The following is a 20,312-nucleotide window of genomic DNA, read 5'->3' on the forward strand; positions in this document are numbered from 1 at the left end:
CCTGCGAATAGTGTAGATGTTTTGTTTTATGTTTTAATTCATCTTATTATGTCGTGTTATTATTTAAAAATGGCTATGCGATATAAGGAAGTTGTAAGAAAATTTTGTTAACCCTTTAAGTTCCACACTTTGTTGATTCCTAAGATATTCCTTATGTTTATTTTTATTTTATTGTAATTTAACTATATATTTCACAGCCATAAATTATAATGTACATTAGAATGTAGGTGTGTCTTAAAAACCACACGTGCGAGGGTTCGATAAGACTCCAGGCATCATCGAGATGTAAATTTTCCCCTTCGGCGGACGAACGGATTTGAAAGGGTTTAAATTTTTCTGGTATTGGTTCACCAGGTATTCGTGTAGATGCGTGGATCTTTGTCGGGTTTCGAACTCGGGTGCTGTGTGTGGTCGCGCTGGGCAGTGGCGTAGCCAGGATTTGTGTATGGTGGGGGGGTGTTAAAGAGCATGTTAGCGGGGGGGGGGGGGGTCCGGGAAAGTTTGGATTTTAAGGTGTGAAATGGTGCTATTTTAGCAGTTTTCGGTTCTTGAATTTAAATATTTTAATGGGTAAAAATTTTATTAATTTTAATGTGAAATTTTGTTTGAGTGATGAATAAGAAATTTAAATAAAGATTTGGTGTGCTAAGGGGGGGGGGGGGGTTTGAACCCCTAAACCCCCCCCCCCCCCCGGCTACGCCCCTGGCGCTGAGGTGTGGAGGGCGTGCCCTGCCGTGTTGCAGGGCCCCGCGACGCAGCCCGTCGCGCAGCAGGCCGCCGTGGCGACGACGACTACTACCGCATCGCCCGTCCCGGCCGCCGCCGCCGCCGCCGCCGCCCCCTCGCTGCCCAAGCAGGTGATCCAGATCCGGCCCGCGCCGCCGGTGACGCAGATCAGACTGCAGCCGGTGGGGGCCGCGGGGGCCAACAGCGGCCAGCACAAGGGGCGGCTGTCCCTCACGGTGAGTGCGTCTCCCGGACGTCGCTGTCGGAGGTGGCGGTTGTCCGGGAAATGTCCGTGAGAGGGACCAGTGAGACGGGAACGGACGTCGTTTGACGCAACACGGACCGGGTTGAAGTAATGCCGACGCGGTTCCAGCCCAGTCTCCCCTACGACACTCACGGGGAAAGTGGAGAGGAGGGTTTTTAGTGGGTGGAAATCCCACACTACCGACCAACATGTATCAAGGCGGTGTCTTTGAAAGATTTTTCCTTTTTCTCTCCTCTATATAAATAAAAAAAAAACTTTAGTTATTTTGAAGGATCAGGGTTGTCGAGAAAAGTATTTCGGTGCACATTTCCACGTAAACTCAACTGGAACATTTCCTGAAAATTTTGAATAATTGAGGAGGTTTGGCTGCGATAAGGGCCTAATGAGACGATGGGCCCTTTTTCTTTTTGGGGAGAATACAAAAAAAAAAAAGAATTGAATTCTACGCATCTTGATCTCTATGGTCACCAAGTACTATCCAGGAATTTTAATCTTGTTTTGTTCGTATGAAAAGTTTCATGTGATGATGTTATGAGCCCTTTTTTGAAGAGAACCATTTTTATTTGTTGAAAGTTTTCGGATTAATAGATTACCTACTGTTTTTTAAGTGTTTGTGTATTAATAATTGTTGTATTTAAAGTAGGGGTGAGCCGATGCCGATTGCCGATTATTAAGATCGGCCGATTTTGGTCATTTTGGTCATTTGCATGATCGGCTTCATGCATGCCGATCCTTTTTGCCGATTACCGCTTTCTGAAGACAAAAAAATCTCTACGTAACACAAAAACGCCGACATATTTTTTGCTTCAGAACTGTTGCTTGATGTTTTAAAGTAACACTTACTTTACTTAATCTTTTCTGCAGGAAAAAAAAATTAAGTAAAGTTATTCTTAAAAAATAAACATATTCATGAAAAGTACGTTTGTTAAAAAAATAGTAAACAAAAGCACACCAAATCGTTTAATAAGTTATGCATAGGGGCCTGTTCTTTTCGCGATCGCGATTAAACGACGATAAACGCGAAATCGCCATAACACAGCGTTTTTACATGAAATTTAGTATTAAAACGCGAAATCGCAGTGTTTTTAGGCGAAATTTAAAAACTGGGTAAAATACTGTCTCGTCACTGATAAACAAACACCGCAACATGGCCGCCACTGAACATTAGTCATAAATGCACTAAAGCAAACAAAAGCAAACAAAAGCAAACAAAAGCTTACACACGCTCACGTTATAATGTTAAACTCAAAAATATACTGTAAAAATACGTAAAACTACGGCGTTTATTTTCCTTTCCGGCATAATGTTTGGATAGATAAGACAAATAGGCGAAGTTTTAAAGCGTACGCACACCGCTCGGGGCACTGACGTCAGCTTGGAACAGCGACACCGGATAAATACAAAAGCAAGCAGATGATTGGGCGAACGGTGGCGGTGACGTGAGTGGCCATACCACGTCAGCCGGGGGCGCTGGCATATAGTTGGAACAGCGTCTTAATATCAAGCAGAAAGCATTTTAAATGGCGCCAAAAAGCGGAAAAATGTAAACAAACATTCATTTTCGAATTGTGTGACGATGATGATTAGTTGGTTAACAGTGTGTTATAGATTTTGTTAAAGGGATTAATAGATTTCCAGATTAGTTTATGGGAACAACTAAAAATCAGTGTCTAAATCAAAAGTTTGTCATATAAATATATGTAACCTATTTGTTTAGGGTATTCAGTAATAGTAGTTTCAAGTAAAATTATTTAACTTAAGTAATTCGGAGCATATTTTACGACCAACTTAAAAAAGCACTAATCGGTCAAAAAAATCGGCATGATCGGTACCACATTTCTGGCATCGGCATGATCGGCAAATGTGGTGATCGGCTCACCCCTAATTTAAAGTGAGTGAAAGTACGTTAAGGGAACGAAAGAAATATTCTGGATTTAGTAAAAAAAAGAAGCTAAACATAAGTGTGTCGACCACGAAGAACTTTGGCGCCTTGAATTCTCAGAACATTGTTTTGGAGCTTGGGCCCTTATTGCAGGAACTATGGTAGATATTTTTTCACAGAAACATAAAAATAATTTTCTTTAACTTTTTACATAAACAGTACCCATAGTTAGGGATGTGCGAGTGCCCGATATTTTCGGGTACGGTTCGAATACAAAATTACCCGAACCCGGAATCGTTGTACGTACATGGATTCAAACAATATTACGAATATTCACAAAAGTTATAAATTAATTTAATACGGCTCAAAAATACTAGCAGTGAAAAATAAAATTAGGCTACTATTATGTAACTATTTTTTATAATATGATGTATCAAAGAATGCTATGTAAATTAAATAATGAACACAGTGACATTAAAAGAATTTAGAGATTTTGAGGGCTTAAACTATAACTAAGAATTTCGTCATATAGCAAACTATAAACTAAAAACAATTACATACCTACAAGAAAAAGACATCTTGGCTATTTATTAGAGAAAAATGGTTTTGTTTGCTGAAACATTTATAAAACTGAGATTTCCCTGTGGCGTGCAGTTTATTACGATTGAGTTGGAGAATCGAATATGTTTTGGTTTTCGTATTTTAAAGTGTTTATTATTAATTAAGTTTACATAATTATAAACATTTCAATCTCAGTGTAATCCTAATAAATAATTGCCAGTAGTTACAGTTAGAAAAAAGAGAACTCACATTATTTATAAATTAATCATTTATTTTTAATTATTCTGTGTTTTATATTTGGAATCGGATTCATATCTCAAATATTGCCAGGGATTCGAATCGGATTCGAACCGAACTTAAAATCAAGGATTCGCACATCCCTACCCATAGTCACAGATGGGTTGGGGGGGGGGGTTGTGGCAGGGTAGCCCATGCCCCCCTTGAAATCAAAAATCCCTTCTCTTCCAAAATTGTAACTGTGAAATGGGAGTGATAAACAACCAACAGGCCCCTTTCAGGGAACCCCTACAGATTTTCGCCCATGACACTATCTAAAAAAACATATACAGTATAACCCTGTTATAACGAATCTGAAGGGAGTAGTTTATATGTTCACTATAGAGGGGAAACTTTATATCTGGGAAAACTTTTATATTGGCAATACATTCTCAAAAGCAAAATCTTAACTACACATAGGCCTAAATCAAGAAAAGAACGAATGAAAATACTCAAAGCAACAGTTTTATGAGCAAATACAGATCTTTTTTTTAATGAACTACACTTTCTATTACCTAATGGTTCTTGGAAATCGGCATATTATCCTTTTTTCGGGCATTTAATACTCTGTGACATTATCGCAGCTTGAGAAAGAAGATTGTTCAGCTTGTTTAATATTGTACTTAATGTGGATGTTGCAATTCCCAGTTCCTTTGCTATTAACACATGCGGGACAGTGGGGTTGGAGTCTACCTTTTTAACAATGTCCAGTTTATCTCGCACAGATAATGCCTTACGTTTTTTACCGCGTTTTTAACCTTTTTTTTATGTAGGTATTTCTTATTGAAGCACATTTGCAGCTTAATAACACGTAATTCTTTTTACCGTCAAAAGTAAATAAACGAAAAATAACGAGTGTGGTGCATCAAAGATTACTACGTATCATTTAGTATCGCAGTTGCTAAAGCTGGAACGAAAGTTTCTCACTTTCTATGGAAACATTTTGTCCACAGAGTTCTATCTAGTGGTAGTCTTACGAACCTCATCCGATCAAAATGTCCGAAAGGTGAACGATAAAAATGAGACGTAAAAATATTGAATTTGCTGCTATAATGTACATACGTATTTGTGTGGCGGTAATTTATTTATAATTTTGATAACATAATAAATGTACACGCGTTCGCCCATTCTTTAACTATGCAGGGAAAACTATTTTTTATTTTCACCAAACTGATCACCATTTTTGGCTACACGTAGCCTACCGAGGCCACTCGATTACGACTTGTTTATAATATGAATAGTGAACAATCGAGTAGCGTATTGCGGAGAAAAACTTCAATGTGATCCAGAATAGACGTTTTGTGAAAAAACTTTAAATTATATGAATATATTTGAGATAAATGTGCATTATGTCGGCAAAATTTGTTCGTGGTACACGGGAAAACGTATCAACATCGACAAAAGTTGTGCTCTATATCCAATAAATTAATACATAACCTCAAATCATTTTGCCGGGACTGAGACGGAAATTCACAATAAACGGGAATTCATTATAGGCGGGTTCACTATAAACGGGTTCTACTGTATTTTGTCTTTTTTACCACTTAATGCCTCACTTCTTCTTTCCCACAGTTTCAAGTTTCTTTAATGATTTTTTACTATATACTATATTATTGTTTACCGGATGAGAGACTACATGGCACTACAAGACAGGAAGAAAGAAAAAAGGGGTAACATCCAGTTAAAAGGTTTACTCTTAACCCATCCAGTACATCCCTCCGGTATTACGTAACCCCTTTCTCAAAGTACTAACACATCGGAAGATTATCTATACGTGAACACTCACATACCGTAGGGATGGACCGGATGCCTTAGGAATCGCCAGCGTTATCTCTGTACTTTGACCGGCCGTAACCTCGTAACCCCGATAACCTCATTGACCTTCTACCAATATAATATGGGATGTTAATATGTTAGGCGGTTGTGGAAGCTGCGTACTGGTTGCCAAAAGATTTTGGTGCGAGATTTGTTTGTTTAAGTTATGAATGAATACGCGCATTTGAAGTGGTGGTTTTTCTACGGCCTCGCACCAGTTCCACAAGGGAGTATTGGTTGTGATGAAACTCGGCAAGCGTGGAATGATTTCTTTGTCCGAGTGTTTCTCTGTGCCTTCCAAGAGCAATTTCCACGTCCCAACGTTTGTGTTGTCAATCAGTGGTTCTTCGAACAGTACGGATGTTGCACTTGGAAGCTGATCGAAATGAAAACCTGTCCTATCTCTTTCGCGACAAAGAAGAGTAGGTTCTAGCACGTTGGTCAACAGTCTCGTGAGCATGGATTTACCGGTGTTGGTTTGTCCTTCGATCACGAAGCCGTTGACCTTTTTCAACATGCAAGATTGTATTTTGATGAATTCTGAATAAAACCGAGCAGCTTCCATTCCGTTTTTTTGGAAGAACATCTCCAGCCAGGCCAAGTTCTCAGTGTCTACTTGATCGCTCCAGTTCGATAGCATTAGGTCGTAATAGTGTTTTGTTTTGAGAGTGGTTTTGATCTGTGTGTTTCTTAGTTTGATTAGTAAGCGTACATAACTTTGCATGGAAGTGCCAGCCAATTGAACAAGTGCTCTTGTGTCTTCTAGTGGAACGGAATTGATGAACTGTTCGTAGGACTTGGTATTGTATTTGTCCAGAAGGAGGTTTACGGTTTCCACAATGTTTATTTTTTGTTGAGGGCTGGTCTTTGTCCGGTTGTGTTCCTCCTTTTTCGCTTCGATGTAAGGTTCGCCTAGTGTATTGTCTATGGAGTCTACTGTGTCGGATTGTTGTGATTTAGTGTAGAATTGTGTTATTCGGGAAGGCAGAAGACCGGACAGAAGGAGAAAGGAGACACCTTTACGTGATAAATAGGCAAGGAATCGTTCGAGGTAGTGGACTGATTGTAATGTACAATGGCATTCAGTAGAGCTCGAACGTGTGGGAGTAAGGAATCTAGCGATGCGACTGAAGAGCCGTGAAGAGTTTCCGTAGGTGGTATGGTAGAGGATGTGGATGTGGTCGCCGTGGAAGGTTCCGAGGAAGGACGGGGTCGTTTTTGTGGAGTGGAGTCTTGCTCGGAGGTCTTGGAATTCGTTTGCGTTGTACCGGATTGTAAATGTGAAATAGTGTTTGCCGTTTGGGTCTCCGCTACCCGTTTCTGTGGTGTCGTGTTCGTCTGTACCGCTATCGCCTGGTGCGTCGGAGGATTGACCTGTGGCTGAAGATGTGGAGGCCTGAGGTGCTGCCAGAGAGTTATGACTGGTGTCGTGTCTATCTCGTCTTGTAGGGGTAGTTTGTACTGCTGTGGTATTCTCTCCAGTGGTAGGAGAGAAAAGTCTGCGCACTGAGTGATGTTTGTCACCCGCAGGCGTAGAGGTATTTTGCTCTTGTTCAGCATCTGAATGTATAGCTCTTTTGGTTCGTAGGGAACTAGTGCTCGGCTTATTTGTGTTATTAGCTGCCTGCGGGTTTCCCGTGCGCTGACGTTTGTTATTACCAAGAGGAGGTTGTTTCGTTGTTGTTTTGGTCTGAGGAGTTGAATGTGAGACGTCAATTCGTTGAGGGGATCGCTTTCGTTTGTTACATGGAGGTCGGCTGCTGTTCTTTCTAGGATTTGTGTGTTTATCGTCGTCATTTGAGGTGCCTGGTAAGTTATTATATATCGTCGGGGAAGCGTCTGGAATGTTATTCCCCGACTGTTGGTTCTTTTTGGACAATCTGCTTGTGTTTGTTTCTGGCCCATCCACGTGAATGGCATATTGAAAGGATTCTTTTAAGGTCGTTTGTTTTACTGGTGAATTAGGAGGTGTTTGAGGAACCTCTTTGACTTCTACGATATCACTGTAGGTATCTCGTTCTTTCCAGAAGGAGTTGCACTCACCTTCGCTGTCGCTATATATATATATATATATATATATATATATATATATATATATATATATATATATATATATATAGATATTGCAAAATTCAGGGGGAAAAAATAACAAACATCATCCAAAAGATTGGTAGGTAAGTTGGTTTTCAAGAATTTTTAAAAGAAAAAAGTGAATTTTATGTTCAGCATAAGAAAATTATTTTTTTTAAATTATTATTTGAAAATTATTTTTCATCTTGTTTGTTTAAATTACGGAGAATAGCATTCATTTGCATGATATGTGATGTTTGTGTGTAAATATGTGTATAACACATGTTTCCCACTTATTTATGGTGAACAACTGGTGTGTATAACTGACATGAAATGCAGCGACCTATTTACGCACTTTTTGAAAAATTTTAAAATCTTACTGATAAGCAACTTTACAAGTTGGCAGGTCTGGGAACGCTTGTTTGTCGTCTGCCCGGCAGAGGGAGCAGATGCTGGAGGCCCAGGACATGTTCCGCACCGCCAACCGCGTCACCCGGCCGGAGAAGGCCCTCATCCTCGGCTTCATGGCCGGCGCTCGCGGTGAGTGCCACTGGGGCCTGATCCCGTTCCAAGCATGGTGCTCATCACCTCGACGCAATACAAGCAATCATCGAAAGGCAATTGTCTCGTAAAAAAAAGTATAACAGAACTGGATTACTGGTTCTCGAAATTTCCCAATTAAACAGTTACTCTGTGATGGAAATCTCACGGAACTTTAATTTCCGGCAGGCTTTTGCTAATTTTCATTCCCCCCCCCCCCCCCCTTTTTTTTTTACACCTCAATTCAGTTTGCTGTTAAATGATAAATATAATTACAGTTGAAGACTATACGCTTAAATTATTTGGAAATTATCTTTGAGAAGGTTTTATTGAACTTTATAACATTCTTGCAACTATTATAATATATAGGTTGTATTGTTCTTAATTTTGTGTATCAAACTAAAAAAAAAAAAAAAAAAAAATAATTTTAAAATTTTGGGGAGAATGTTATTAAAATGGTCCGCCAACATGGCCAGTTTTGGCTTGCATAATCATAACTGTGAAATGGGAATGATAAATTTTTTATGTCGTTTTTGTATAACACATACCAACCTATTTTAAATTACGTAAATCTTTGCTGGTAATAGAGAACTTTTTCGGAAATAATACAATTATATTTTTCTAGAAAATGTTCCAAATGGACTACAGTGAAATCTCATACCATACGTTAAAAAAAACACCAAACTTTTTAGTACTTACTAATGAAAGTGCTTTAGACTAAATTGTTATATAATGTGAAACATCTTGTTGGGACTTTAAAAAATACATATCTTGTCTCCGGCGATGACGGAAGCCGCGAGCCGACTGCCGGGAGGGGAAGCGGAGCGAATGGATAGGTGTGTGTTTGCAGACAACCCGTGCCCCGACCTGGGCAACGTGGTGACCATCAAGCTGTCGGAGAACCAGGAGAACGTGCTGCAGGCGGACAAGACTTACCTCACCATGCTGGTGGAGACGCACTTCCAGATGAACTACAACACGGGCGAGTGGAAGCGCATCAGGAAGCTGCGCAAGCTGGACGACCCGGGCGGCGGGCCGCTGCCGTCCATCGCGACGCTCGCCGCCGCGGCCGCGGCCGCCGCCGCCGCCACCGCCACCGCCACCGCCACGTAGTCCCCCGACCCCCTCGTCTTCCCGCCCCCGGCGTGGCGCGCTCCTCGGGGTGAGGTGTCGCTTCCTTTGGCGAGCGCTTCGGCGAACTGTGGCGTGAAGACCGCCAGGCCGGTCCGTAATTAGAGAAGTGGCAAGACTTAGAAAAATTCTGGAATCACGAGATATTATTTTTCCGGGGTGTTGCCCCCCCCCCCCCCCCCCCCTCCCCTCCTCCATCCTTCCCATTTAAAGCATTGATACATAATTTTAAGTAGGTTGATAAAACGTTTTACGGTAAAAAAAAAATATTTTTTGCTGCAGATTGGTAAGTGTTGTTCAATCAATTTATTTATTTATTTGTTCCCGATCAGTTTGGTACAGCAGGGTAGCGAGGTTCCTATCCGGCCCTTGATGTTTTGAAATGAGCCGTTTTTGCGTTTTTGAAGATTCCGTTTGCATGAAAAAAAATTTTTTTATGGTATTTCTGTGTGGTTTTTATTTGCAAAAGTTTATAACTCTGAATACTTTTTCCGGGAAAAACTTAAACATCTCTACTAGATCCTGCGTTAAAGTACGTTTGAGTTAAGGTATTTAGAGAATCGCGTAGTTGTCGAAAGTCTGAATGTTTCGCTGATGCACCTGCCGAAGGGAAGTCGCTGCCTCGCCTTGGACTCTGGTGCGGGTCCCGTCTGGTCTTCCCGTCGCTGTTGCTCTCGCTCCCTGGCTCCTGGCTCGTTTCTGTGGTTCGCATCGGCCTCCGCCGTGAAGACGTTTGCCCGGGGGAGGGACTATTTCCTACGTGGTTAACCGCGTTGACCTCATGATTTTTTTTTCTTTTCTTTCCCTCCCAATCTCGCGTTGCATCAAAATTGAGGGTTGTCTGTTTGTGATATTGAGAGTAGCCTAATTGATACCTATCGTTATGGAAGAATGTTAACTAGAGTCTCTGGCGTAGCTAAGGAGTATTGAGTGCTTAAATATATATGTATATAAATCATTATTGCTCATGTAGTTTTCCGATGTGATGCAAAGATTAATTATTTGGTAAATAGATGTTTTTCTTTGTGTTGCAATGGCGGATAAATTTCGTGCTGATTGCTTTTTACGGAAGGTTATTTTTTTTCTGGTGTTGCATCCAATAAATGGACCATTCAAATCACATACACTAATACCCTGTTTGTTGGGCCAAAAGTTTCTGCTAGCTTCGGCATGCCTTTGGTAGAACTGAATCTTGACTTTCGTTATTACAATTTTTTTTTGCTGGTTTTTGTAAAAATCTATTTGATGTAGGGAATGTATATTTTTAGTTCATGAAAATTTCATTGAGTGCTGACAAGTCTATGCAAATGGATTGCATAATTTAAAATGCTAAATAATTAAAAACACCAGTATTAAGATTTTTTATTTAATTTTTTCTTCTACTTTATGTAGCTGCAAAGATTCAGCAGATAATCTTGTGTAATAGTTATCAATGTATACAAAACTTTTTTTTTGCATCCAGTTAAAAATTTTGTGTTAAGCTTATAAAAAGAAGGTGACTGTCAGGACAATTGCTTGTTAAGGAAGATGCATTTTGGAATCCGTAGTCATGTACAGTGATTGCTTTAGTCGTTATTGTGCTTATAATCTATGACCGTGTTATGTTTGCTTGAGAAAAACTTTTTGTCGAGGACACAAACTGAGGCCTTGATCGAAATAGTGGAAAATTGGCCATTGTCTGAAGGCATAGTGGCTACTTGGGGACTTTCCGATCTTTTCTTGTTCAAGCTTGAACATTTCCATGTAACACACTTCTGCGCTCCAGATTTCAGTTTTTTTTTTTGCAGAGTTTTCTCGTTTTATTCAGCAACAGTTGTCGCTCAAGATTTCTTGTCCATTTTGTAGAGATTTTTTTTTAAATTGTCAAGTTTTAGTTCTAAGATTGATTTTTTATACTTGTAATTTTTTTTTCTTTCAATTGTCTTGTAAGTATAAAGTGAATTTGGCATCTGTGCATAATAAAGTATATATTCTGCATTTAGTAGAGAGAAGTTAATATTTTGTGTAATTTTATATAATATATTCATTTTTTTACCCTTTTATGCCATTGCGATCCAGACATTAGTTTTAGGTAGTTTTATTAAGGGTGCACATGTCTTTAATGTGCGTGCAAATATTTTTTTTTTGTTTTCCCGTGGATATTTTTTAGTGGTGGGTTCAGTCAACTTTTCAAATTCAAATTTTAATCGATTCTGAAGAGCGCCTCGAATTTGAATTTAGATTTTAGAAATCAAGAAGAAAATAATATATTGGGAAAATCAAAAATATTGTTCCAAAGAAAAATCTAACCCATTTTTTAATTTTTTTTTATTTGCATGCTTAGGATACAAACTAGTCATTTTTATGTTGCCAAACCAACATTCCCAGAAAAATTGTAGCAGGTGGAAGATACATTTGTTAAATGTTTCTTTGATCACTTCTTTAGATAAATAATGTAGTCCTTGTTGACTATACAGGTGTTAGAGTTGGGATTTCTGAATTTACCCCTTGTTTCTTTCTGTGTTTTTCATTGAATACATCTTTTAAATGTGTAGAAGAGATTTTATGGTAATTGAGGATTTGATTGTCCCATTCCTACATAAATACAATTTCGGAATCATTTTTTCCTATATCCTTAATAAAATAATCTTGTGCTCCTAAAGAATTAAATAATTGCCTTCACTTATTTACCACGAAATCAGATTCATTAGATTACACTGTCCTCTTTTCTGTTGCAATATCAATATATTAGTTATGTTATCAATGAAAACCAGTATTGGTACACAACTATCCAAGTCATATTTCATATTTGTATGAGCTCATAGCCAGTTAGCTGTTATTAGATACAAGGTCTAACAGTGAATCACCATGACACCGTTATGTGTGTGTTTTTATGTATAAACTCAACTACATCTATTGCCGGATAAGGTATTTTATTTTCACCACAACTAAATACAAACTACTAACACACACCGCCATCTTGCTAGACTCCTTATTTGTTTACCTACAATGCCAAACAAGTCAACATGATGAAAAGAGAAAATTTTCTATGTCCAGTAAATATTCACACATGCGTAAACATACCGCCCACCGAAAAAAAAAATGACATTTTTTTTTCCATACTTAACATACATAACCTTGATACTAAAACGCAAAACGAATAAGATCAAACATCACAAAAGCTCCTGATTATGTCCATAAGTTTAGGATATTGGTAAAGGGCAGATTTTTGTCACAGGTCTCACAATTTCACCAGTAGAGGTTCTCAGTGTGACAACTCTTACAACACCATCTCTACCCGGGTGACTTTTGATAACTCTGGCAGTTCTCCATTTCAAGGGTGGCAAGTTCGAGTCCTTCACTAACACTAATGCATTCTCCTCCACATTGGGTACTGCAGTATTCCACTTTGTCCTTTGATGGAGCGTGTGAAGATACTTGGTGCTCCAGCGTTTCCAGATGCACTGCTTCAGTATGGTGATGAGCTGCCATCTATCTAAACGATTCTCCAAAAGGTGGGATAGATCCTGTTCCGGTATGCCAACAAGAGGAGCACCAATCAAAAAATGTCCAGGAGTCAAAACATCAAATTCTGAGGGATCTGCTGACAAAGGGCACAATGGTCTTGAGTTTAAAATTGCTGAGATTTCAGTAAAGAGTGTGGTCAGTTCTTCAAATGTGAGTATTTGATTGCCAATAACTCTTTTTATGTGCACCTTTGCCGACTTCACAGCTGCCTCCCATAGACCTCCAAACTGTGGGCCAGCGGGAGGATTGAAGTGCCACACAATGTTGAGGTCAGCTAGGTGATCTTGCAGCATCTGCCAGGCAGGCTCAGTAAACAAGGCTTGATGAATTTCTTTCATGTGTCTGTCAGCACCAATAAAGTTTGTACCTTGATCTGAATGTATGTCAGATGGTGTTCCTCTCAGAGATACAAATCTTTTTAGAGCAGCTAGAAATGCTTCTGTACATAGTGAGGACACAACCTCCAAGTGTGTTGCCTTACTTGACATACACACAAACAAACAAAGATAACTTTTACTGATTGGGGCTTTACGTGTTTTGGTGGTCTTAGAAGAAAAGGGTCCAGCTAAGTCCACACCAACCTTCAGAAAAGGACGCACTTGTGAGAATCTTACACTTGGGAGATTCCCCATTAGAGGTGCAGGAGACCTTGCAGTCAACCTGAAACATGTGATACACCGATGAATACAGTGCCGAATGAGATGTCGAGCACCCACAATCCAAAACTGCCTTTGAATGAGAGATTGAGTAGCTTGAGGTCCTGCATGGAGATACGTGATATGGTAAAAGGTTACAATAAGCTTTGAAAGATGACATTTTCCTTGAAGCAATACTGGGTGTTTGGTACTTTCAGGCAAACAAGCATATTGCAAACGTCCGCCCACCCTGACAATTCCGAGGGAGTCAAGAAATGGACACAAACTCCGCAAATTACTGGAACATTCACTGCGCTTCAGGAGTTTTATTTCTTTCATAAAATACTGATGATGTACTACATGGATCCAAAACATCAGTGCAGACTGCATCTCCTCACACTTCAATATCTTAGAATTTCAATGCGGGAGTTTTGAGAACACACTTTTGGCTCTGAGTATCCATGCTGTTACTCGCTTAACTTTTGAAAATGATGAAAATGTTTCCAACAATTTCACCAATTCATTTTGTCTGTCCTCTTGCACTGCAAGGGCCTGACTTTGCACTGGCTTGCATTCTGGAAGCTCTAGGAAAGGTAATACCTCAAATTTGTTTACAGGCCATTCTGTGTCTGATTCTACCAACCAATCTGGACCATGAAACCACAGAGAACTCTCAATCAATTGATCAGGATAAACACCTCGGGATGCTAAGTCAGCTGGGTTGCACACTGAGGGAACATAGCGCCAAATTCCTGGGGGTGTGATAGCTTGAATCTCGGACACACAGTTTGCTACAAAGGCCTTAAACTTGTGAGGAGATGATTTAAGCCATGACAACACAGTCGTTGAATCTAACCACATGTACATAGTAAAATTGTCCAATCTGCTCTCAAACAATGTGTTCACATATAACCACAATTTAGCAAGCAGCATAGCACCCAGTAACTCAAGTCTGGGGATGGACAATGTCTTTAGCGGTGCCACCTTTGACTTGGCGATTACTAGATGGGTTGAGACCATACCAGTATTGTCCACAAGTCTTACATAAATCACTGCAGCATATGCCTTTTCAGAGGCATCACAAAATCTGAAACTGAATGCAGCAGGCATCCAGAAAATGGATATATCGTGGAATCCTTACATTAGTCAGGGAAGACAATGATGTTCTGACATGTAACCACTGTTGAGCAACCTCTGCAGTGACTGGCTGATCCCATTCTAATCCCAGTGTCCAAAGAGTCTGGAGCAATATTTTAACCCAAACTATAACTGGGGACACCCATCCACATGGATCAAACAACCTAGCAATGGTGGAGAGAATTCCTCGTTTTGTGACAGATAGATGGGGTACATTGATGTGGTACATAAACTCGTCAGTGATGGGACACCAATGAATGCCCAGAACCTTAACTGCTGGACTTGTGTCTTGATCAAAGCTTCTGAGAGTCTCGCAATGTGCTACAGGCAGATCCTCCAACACACTGGAATTGTTGGATGACCATTTACGTAACTCAAATCCTCCTTGAGCTAACAAGTCCACGAGTTCACACTTAAGTTGCACTGCCTCTTCTACAGAATTTGCTCCTGTCACAATGTCATCTACAAACACATCTCTTAACAATGTTTTTGATGCCTGAGGATATTGCTGGGCTTTGTCCAAGGCCAATTGCTGCAAGGTTCTCAAAGCTTGGTAAGGAGAAGATGCTAAACCATATGTGACAGTCTTCAGTTGATAAACATGGACACTTTCTTCGGGAGATGGTCGCCATAGAATGCACTGGTATTTCCAGTCATCAGGGTGGATTTGAATCTGTCGATACATCTTACAGATGTCTGCAGTGAAGACAACAGGCCTAGTTCAAAAGTTCAAAAGAATATCACCAATGTTTTTGTGAAGTTTTGGACCAGTAAGGAGCAAATAATTCAATGAGATGCCTTTAGAAGTTGCTGCTGACCCATCAAACACCACACGAAGTTTTGTGGTAGAACTTGATTCCTTGAGTACAGCATGATGAGGAATGACATAGGCTATTTCATCATCTTGACCCTGAATATGCTGAATGCTTGTCACGCGGGTCATGTGGCCTAAATATTCATATTCTTTGAGAGACTGGCTATATTCCCTCGCGAGATCAGGTGACTTCTTCAACCTACACTCTAGGTGCTCAAATCTTGATAAAGCAGAGTGCAAAGAATGACCCATGTCCTTCACCTCCTGATTGAATGGTAAACGAAGTATGTATCACCCTTCAGCACTGCATTCATGTGTTACAAGGAAGTGGTCTTCACATTTCTTGTCATCATCTGATATAAGGTCGACTGATGGCACTTCTTCAATTTCCCAAAACTTCTGTAATTGTACATCCAGGTTAGTTGTTCTTATCAAGCATGACACAGGTGGGTTCACATGTGTTTCACACTTGGCCTTACCACTCACAACCCAACCAAACAGAGTGTGGAAAGCATTAGCTCCCCTGGTAATTTAGCTCCAGTCAGCACTTCACTGACAATATCAGCTGAAAGGAGCATGTCAACAGGCCCAGGTTTGTCGAATGATGGATCTGCTAATTTTAAACCCTTGAGGTGAGTAACTGAGCCTTGTGAGATTCTTGAACAAGGCATGGGATGTGTTATTTCAGATAGAATATTGTGCCCTTTACATTAAATTGAATATGTTGAGAATCCACTGGTTTTATTGAACAATGGACAATGCCTCTGGCCCCTGGCACAGGAGTCTGACCAACACCAGCAATTTCGACATTCTGACGATGACGTTTCAATCCCAACCGCTGTACACAATGTCAAAAATGTAGTTTGTGAAGCACCATCTAGCAAGGCTCTTACCACTTGAAACTGTCCACTTCCATCTCTCACATGCACAAGAGCAGTGGTTAATAAAATGGTAGATGATTGATCCTGATTATCACCTGACAGATGTAGTGATTGTAATTTATTTACAAATGGTTCATAAGCTGGAGTGTCATTTGTATCATTTTGAGTACTCTCTGGCTGAGTTGGGTGATTGTTGTGGTTGAAGTGCAAAACTGAATGGTGTCTCTTTTGACAATGATTGCATGAAAATTTTGATAAACATCTCTGAGCATAATTATGTTTTTTCAAACAATTAAAACACATATTTTGCTCCTTCACAAACTGCATCCTCTCATCAATGTTCTTAGACAAAAAATGTTCTCACTTACTAAGTGAATGATTTTCGTTACAAAATGCAAAGCACAGAACATTTCCAACTGCTACGAGGGCAGTGCTTCGACCACTGGTTTGTCTAAAGGGTGGTTTCACACTAATGTTGCAGTCCTGTTGTAGCTACGACCAACTGTAGAGGTTTTAGCCTCATGATTCCCTTGAACACTAAGTAGTTTAACATTTTCATTCGCCACAGCACGACGCTCTAAGAATGCAAGGAGATGGTCACAAGTGGGCAAATCTTGCTCCACAGCTATTTCAAATGATTCCCGTAAATTTGAGTCTAGTTTCTCAAGAAGAATATTCAGTAGGAGAAAGCTCCACTCACACTGGAAAATTATCAGCCCTTAATGCATTCAAGTTCTCTTGCACCACACTAACAAAGCGGGATAATGAGTCTGGTGGGTTAGAATGCACAGATGGAAGATGAAGTATCTTCTGAACATGAATGGTAGCAGCAATGCGTAGATTCTGGTATTTCTTTACCAGCAATGACCAAATTACTTCGTAATTTTCGTTGGTGAGGGGCAAATTACTTACCAGCTCTCTTGGCTTATCTTTCAGGCATCCAATAAGATAATGCAGTTTCTGCATGTTGCTCAGTGACACATCTTGATGCACAATGGATTTAAAAAGCTCAGAAAAGGACGCCCATTCTGCCCTGCTTCCTGAAAACACCGGCAAAGGAAGTGGAGGCAGGACTGCACGTGAGAATGTTGCAAGAGAGGTTAGGTCTGCCGCTCTAACTGTACACCGATTATGTTCAATACGAAGCTGCCTAAACAACCTTTCAAACGTCACAAAGGCTGTCCTCAATTCATCAACTGTTCTTACTTCTGGTTTTGGCGGTACTGCACACAAAGCACAGTAGTTAGCCAGCAATTTGTCTTTCTTTTCTGAGACCTCTTCAAACACAATTGCAAATTCTTCAAAAAAGATCTGGATTGTTGGCTGTTTCCTTTAAAATTGCACTAACTTCGTTTACTTTGTCCATAACATAGTCAAAAATGATAAGCTGTAACTCGGTTGTTGAAGCCGCCATGACACCAATAGCACACAGGCACGAGGTAGTTATTTGAAGATGCTTCTCTTTAAATCACACGGAAATTTTTTTAAAACTGGTTGCTCATATCTTTTATCCGGCCCGGAGGACCAAATTATGTTTTGATGTATAAACTCAACATCTATTGCCGGATAAGGTATTTTATTTTCACCACAACTAAATACAAACCACTAACACACACCGCCATCTTGCTAGACTCCTTGTTTGTTTACCCACAATGCCAAGGACTACAAACAAGTCAACATGATGAAAAGAGAAAATTGTCTATGTCCAGTAAATATTCACACATGCGTGAACAGTGTGTGTGTGTGTAAATACACCATTTAACACCGAATTGATGGTTGGTTTATGAACTGAAATGGAATAAAATTTTCCTTAAAAAAAAAAAAAAATTAAAAAAAAATAATAAGTATTATTATAGCATGTAGTTCATAACAAAATATTCAGACCAATAAAAATCATGATCTTTAGTTGATAATGAACTTTTTCTTATCTTATAATTCCTCATGTGTACTTTAAATAAATGTTTGTCAACTGAGTAATTTCTTGTTCCGAAAAAAAAAAGTATTAAATAACGTTCAAACATTTTATGCATTGAATATTGTGCTATCTTCGCAAACAAAACTGTATTTACAAAAATTTAAAAAATTTAATCTTGCTTTTAGCTCTTTTGGTTTCTTTCAATAACATATCTTGCTGACCAGGAATCCAGGGGAATAATAATGACTTGATAAAAGAAACAACTTTTTTTTTAATATCAAGAATACAATAACTGTTTTATGTACAATTTTATTGTTAACAAAAACATATCAAAACATGTATATCTTTTGTCAACAAATCTTATCTACATGCTACAAACATTTCTTTTTTTCTCTGGAAAAAAAATTTAGTTTTCACTTCTTTTTTAAAATTAAACTGATATTGTGCCTGTTATAGATCAATAATAATCACTGGACGCTACCAACCGTAACAGAACTAAACAGAAAAATAAAACCTAGGTCAGAAAATACTTCAGAGATCTTTGGAGCAATTAATACCGTAATCTGCAGTGAACAGTGTCTACAAGTAGGACTTTCGATAAATTATTGAAAAAAATAATATATATACAACATTCAAGAAAAATTCAGTAACATACTGCAAGATAGCCTCACAAATTTGATACATTAGTTTTTGTGTTAACATGGGAAGATAAAATTATAGTGTGGCAGAAGTTTTGCCATTTTACTATTTTATTTTGGTAATCACTAAAGTAAAATATATGAGAAGTTAGGAGACAGTATTTATCCAATGCTTAATTTACACTGCACCTACGACGACATCCAACTTTAGTCAACATGTGCATGAGTTGGGATAGTTAAGCAAGGATTTTATTACAGAACATTTTAAAACTACAGTGAAAATAAAATAACATTCGCTGTTTCAGTTTACAATGTTTTCGAAGGAGGTAATTTTAAGCACATCACTAACATGTACTGAAAAAAAAAAGTTATAATCATTCAATTTTGCAAAATAGGTTTCAATTCTAGTTGCTGTAGCAAAACTTATGAACAAAAATTTAACAATTCCATATTTTCAAGGGAAACAAATGTTTTGCAATGAAAACTTTTACAAATTTATTAAAGTAAAAAAAAAAAATACCGATGGAATTATGTATACAAGTTGGAAGTAATATTTCTTTGCTGACAACAAAAGATAACAAATACAGAACACTGGCATTCATTAATTTGCTATATAAATCAAGAGCCAGAGATAACACAAAATGTGTGACTGCAACATTTAGTTTACATATTAACTTAAACATAAAATTTACATCAAAAGGTAAATAGAGTGCAGCATTCATCAATTTAAATTTTAAAGAGAATTAAAAAAAAAAAAGTAAATATTATTGACACCATGTTTATCCAACACAATTTTCTCACCTAATAAATTATAAGTAAACTTGAAGATAACCTAATTGTAGGCATAAGATTTGCTAGTTTGAAGACAAAGAATATATTGATATTAGTAGTTGCAGCTGTTCAAAATTAAAAATATAAAGTAAAACTCCTTTAAGACATTCTTGTCATTCAGCCAAATGTCATGGTTTTCGTTGTGAATTTACTTTTAAGTTAATATGAAATATATTTTGGTTTTGTTGCATTAATTTAATAGTAAGACAATATCAACAAAAAAAGGGGGATTAATTGCAAAATTATAATGTGTGTTCAACATGTAAACTTTAAGAAACTTTTTCAAGCAAACTCAAATTTGTATTTTCTAACATACATGTATGGAACAAAAAAATTTAGTTGCTTATTGAAAAAATTGTTTTATTGGTTCGTATCATAAAAAAAGTTATCTTTTGTCACGTGTATCTTTTAACATTAAGAAGTTTTCCCAACCCAAGAAATTTTTTGAAGACGTCTTTTAAGAGTTTCACTGTACATGAGCAAATATTTTTAAGTTTCTATGTTCACTGAACATTTGTTTGAAAATAAACTGCAAGCTACCTCGCATATTGCACGTTTCAACACGACTGGAGAAATGTGCATGCACATTGGACTTCATCCTGTTAAATTTACATTGCAAACTAAAATTAATTTTACAGTGCCTGAAGAAGTAAAAACTTCAAAATTCAATGAGCTGCCATGGCACTCC

At 38.5% G+C, this 20,312-nt stretch overlaps 1 protein-coding gene across 1 annotated transcript in view; it reads left to right on the top strand.

The window, feature by feature from the left end:
- Positions 1-11,262, top strand: part of LOC134540993 (negative elongation factor A) — a 49,977-nt gene extending 38,715 nt beyond the window's left edge. Inside the window, exons 8-10 of the mRNA XM_063384103.1 lie at positions 744-962; positions 8,036-8,135; positions 8,986-11,262. Coding sequence (XP_063240173.1) covers positions 744-962; positions 8,036-8,135; positions 8,986-9,248 — 582 coding nt within the window. The 3' untranslated portion in view covers positions 9,249-11,262. The remainder of the gene's footprint in view (positions 1-743; positions 963-8,035; positions 8,136-8,985) is intronic.
- Positions 11,263-20,312: the final 9,050 nt, after the last annotated feature.

The sequence above is a fragment of the Bacillus rossius genome, chromosome 17, assembly GCF_032445375.1.
Source record: "Bacillus rossius redtenbacheri isolate Brsri chromosome 17, Brsri_v3, whole genome shotgun sequence".
In the NCBI taxonomy this organism is placed as follows: domain Eukaryota; kingdom Metazoa; phylum Arthropoda; class Insecta; order Phasmatodea; family Bacillidae; genus Bacillus; species Bacillus rossius.